This window comes from Mus caroli, chromosome 7, assembly GCF_900094665.2.
Source record: "Mus caroli chromosome 7, CAROLI_EIJ_v1.1, whole genome shotgun sequence".
Lineage (NCBI taxonomy): Eukaryota > Metazoa > Chordata > Mammalia > Rodentia > Muridae > Mus > Mus caroli.
In genome coordinates, this window is record NC_034576.1 from 33,326,803 (window position 1) to 33,328,115 (window position 1,313).

Consider the following 1,313-nt stretch of genomic DNA (forward strand, 5'->3'; position numbering starts at 1 on the left):
CTTATCCTGTAAGGTGAGGACAGTCACTTTGTGGACATTCAGCCGCACAGTCACCTCTGGCTTGCTGGCACAAACGTAACAGTTGGTGTTGGGAGGATCCAGTGCACAAGGCACCAAGAGCTTCTTTCTTGGGTTTGGCTGCTTATTCAAAAAAATCTTCAGAGGGGGAAAAAAAAAAAACCAATCAGGAATCAGAAACATCGAGTTACCATTTTTTTAAACTAGCTTTTATGCATATGAGTACACTGTTGCTGTTTTCAGACACACCAGAAGAGGGCATCAGATCCTATTACAAATGGTTGTGAGCCACCATGTGGTTGCTGGGAATTGAACTCAGGACCTCTGGAAGAGCAGACAGTGCTCTTAATCACCGAACACGTCTCCAGCCCAAGTTACCATTTTTATAGATAAATCTAAAAATCTTATTGTTCTTTCCTCCCGTGTATGGCCTTGTTAGAAGAGGCACTTTAGTTACTAGGGGCAGGTTTTGATGTCTCAGAAGCTCAAGCCAGGACAAGTGTGTCTTCTTTTCCTGCTAACTGCCAATCTAGATATAGGACCTTTAGCTACCTCTCCAGCACCATATCTACCTGCATGTCACCATGCTTTCTACCATAATGATAGTGGACTAAGCTTTTGAACTCTAAGCCAGCCCCAATGAAATGTTACCCTTTTTAAGAGCTGTTGTGAAAAAAACAAACAAAAATCCACCCCCCACAAAAAGCCGTGTGTGGTGGGTGGCACACCCCTTTAATCCCAGCACTCAGGAGGCAGAGGCAGGTAGATTTCTGAGTTCGAGGCCAGCCTGGTCTACAAAGTGAGTTCCAGGACAGCCAGGGCTACACAGAGAAACCCTGTCTCGAAAAAACAAAAAACAAAGAGTTGCTGTGATTGTGGTATTTCTTCACAGTAATAAAGCCCCAACTGAAAGCCCAACAATGTATAGAGATTTTAATCTAGCAACATGGCTACTCTGGCTGGAATACAGAGATACCCCCTTGTATACATACACATTTAATCTCAAACAATGAAGTTTGTACAGACAGTTTACAGCAGACATGTCTGAAAGTGATGTCTAATTGAGTGGCAGACAAAGTGATGAATCAGAGAAAGATTTGACAAATAAGACATGCCCAACGCTTATAAGAGAGAGGAAAGGGAAGCTATTTGAGGGAGCAGCAGAGAGGGGTGAGGGAGGAAGGGAGAGGAAGAGGGAGGAGAGGGAAAGGAGAACAGAGGAGAGAAGGGGAAAGAAGTAGTTTTACCAGGACAGTTGGGGAGGGAGGGAGGGAGGGAGAGAGAGGGGGAGGGAG

The 1,313-nt window shown here is 44.8% G+C and overlaps 1 protein-coding gene across 3 annotated transcripts in view; it reads right to left on the minus strand.

Annotated features, from left to right (window-relative positions):
- The window catches only part of Uba2 (ubiquitin like modifier activating enzyme 2), a 29,112-nt gene that overhangs the window by 7,100 nt on the left and 20,699 nt on the right, over positions 1–1,313 (minus strand). Inside the window, exon 14 of one of the 3 annotated variants that reach the window (XM_029479744.1) lies at positions 96–156. In XM_029479744.1, the coding sequence (XP_029335604.1) occupies positions 96–156 (61 nt within the window). Of the gene's footprint in view, positions 1–36; positions 157–1,313 lie in introns of all 3 variants that reach the window. The other 2 variants (XM_029479743.1, XM_029479745.1) reach the window with 2 other exon arrangements.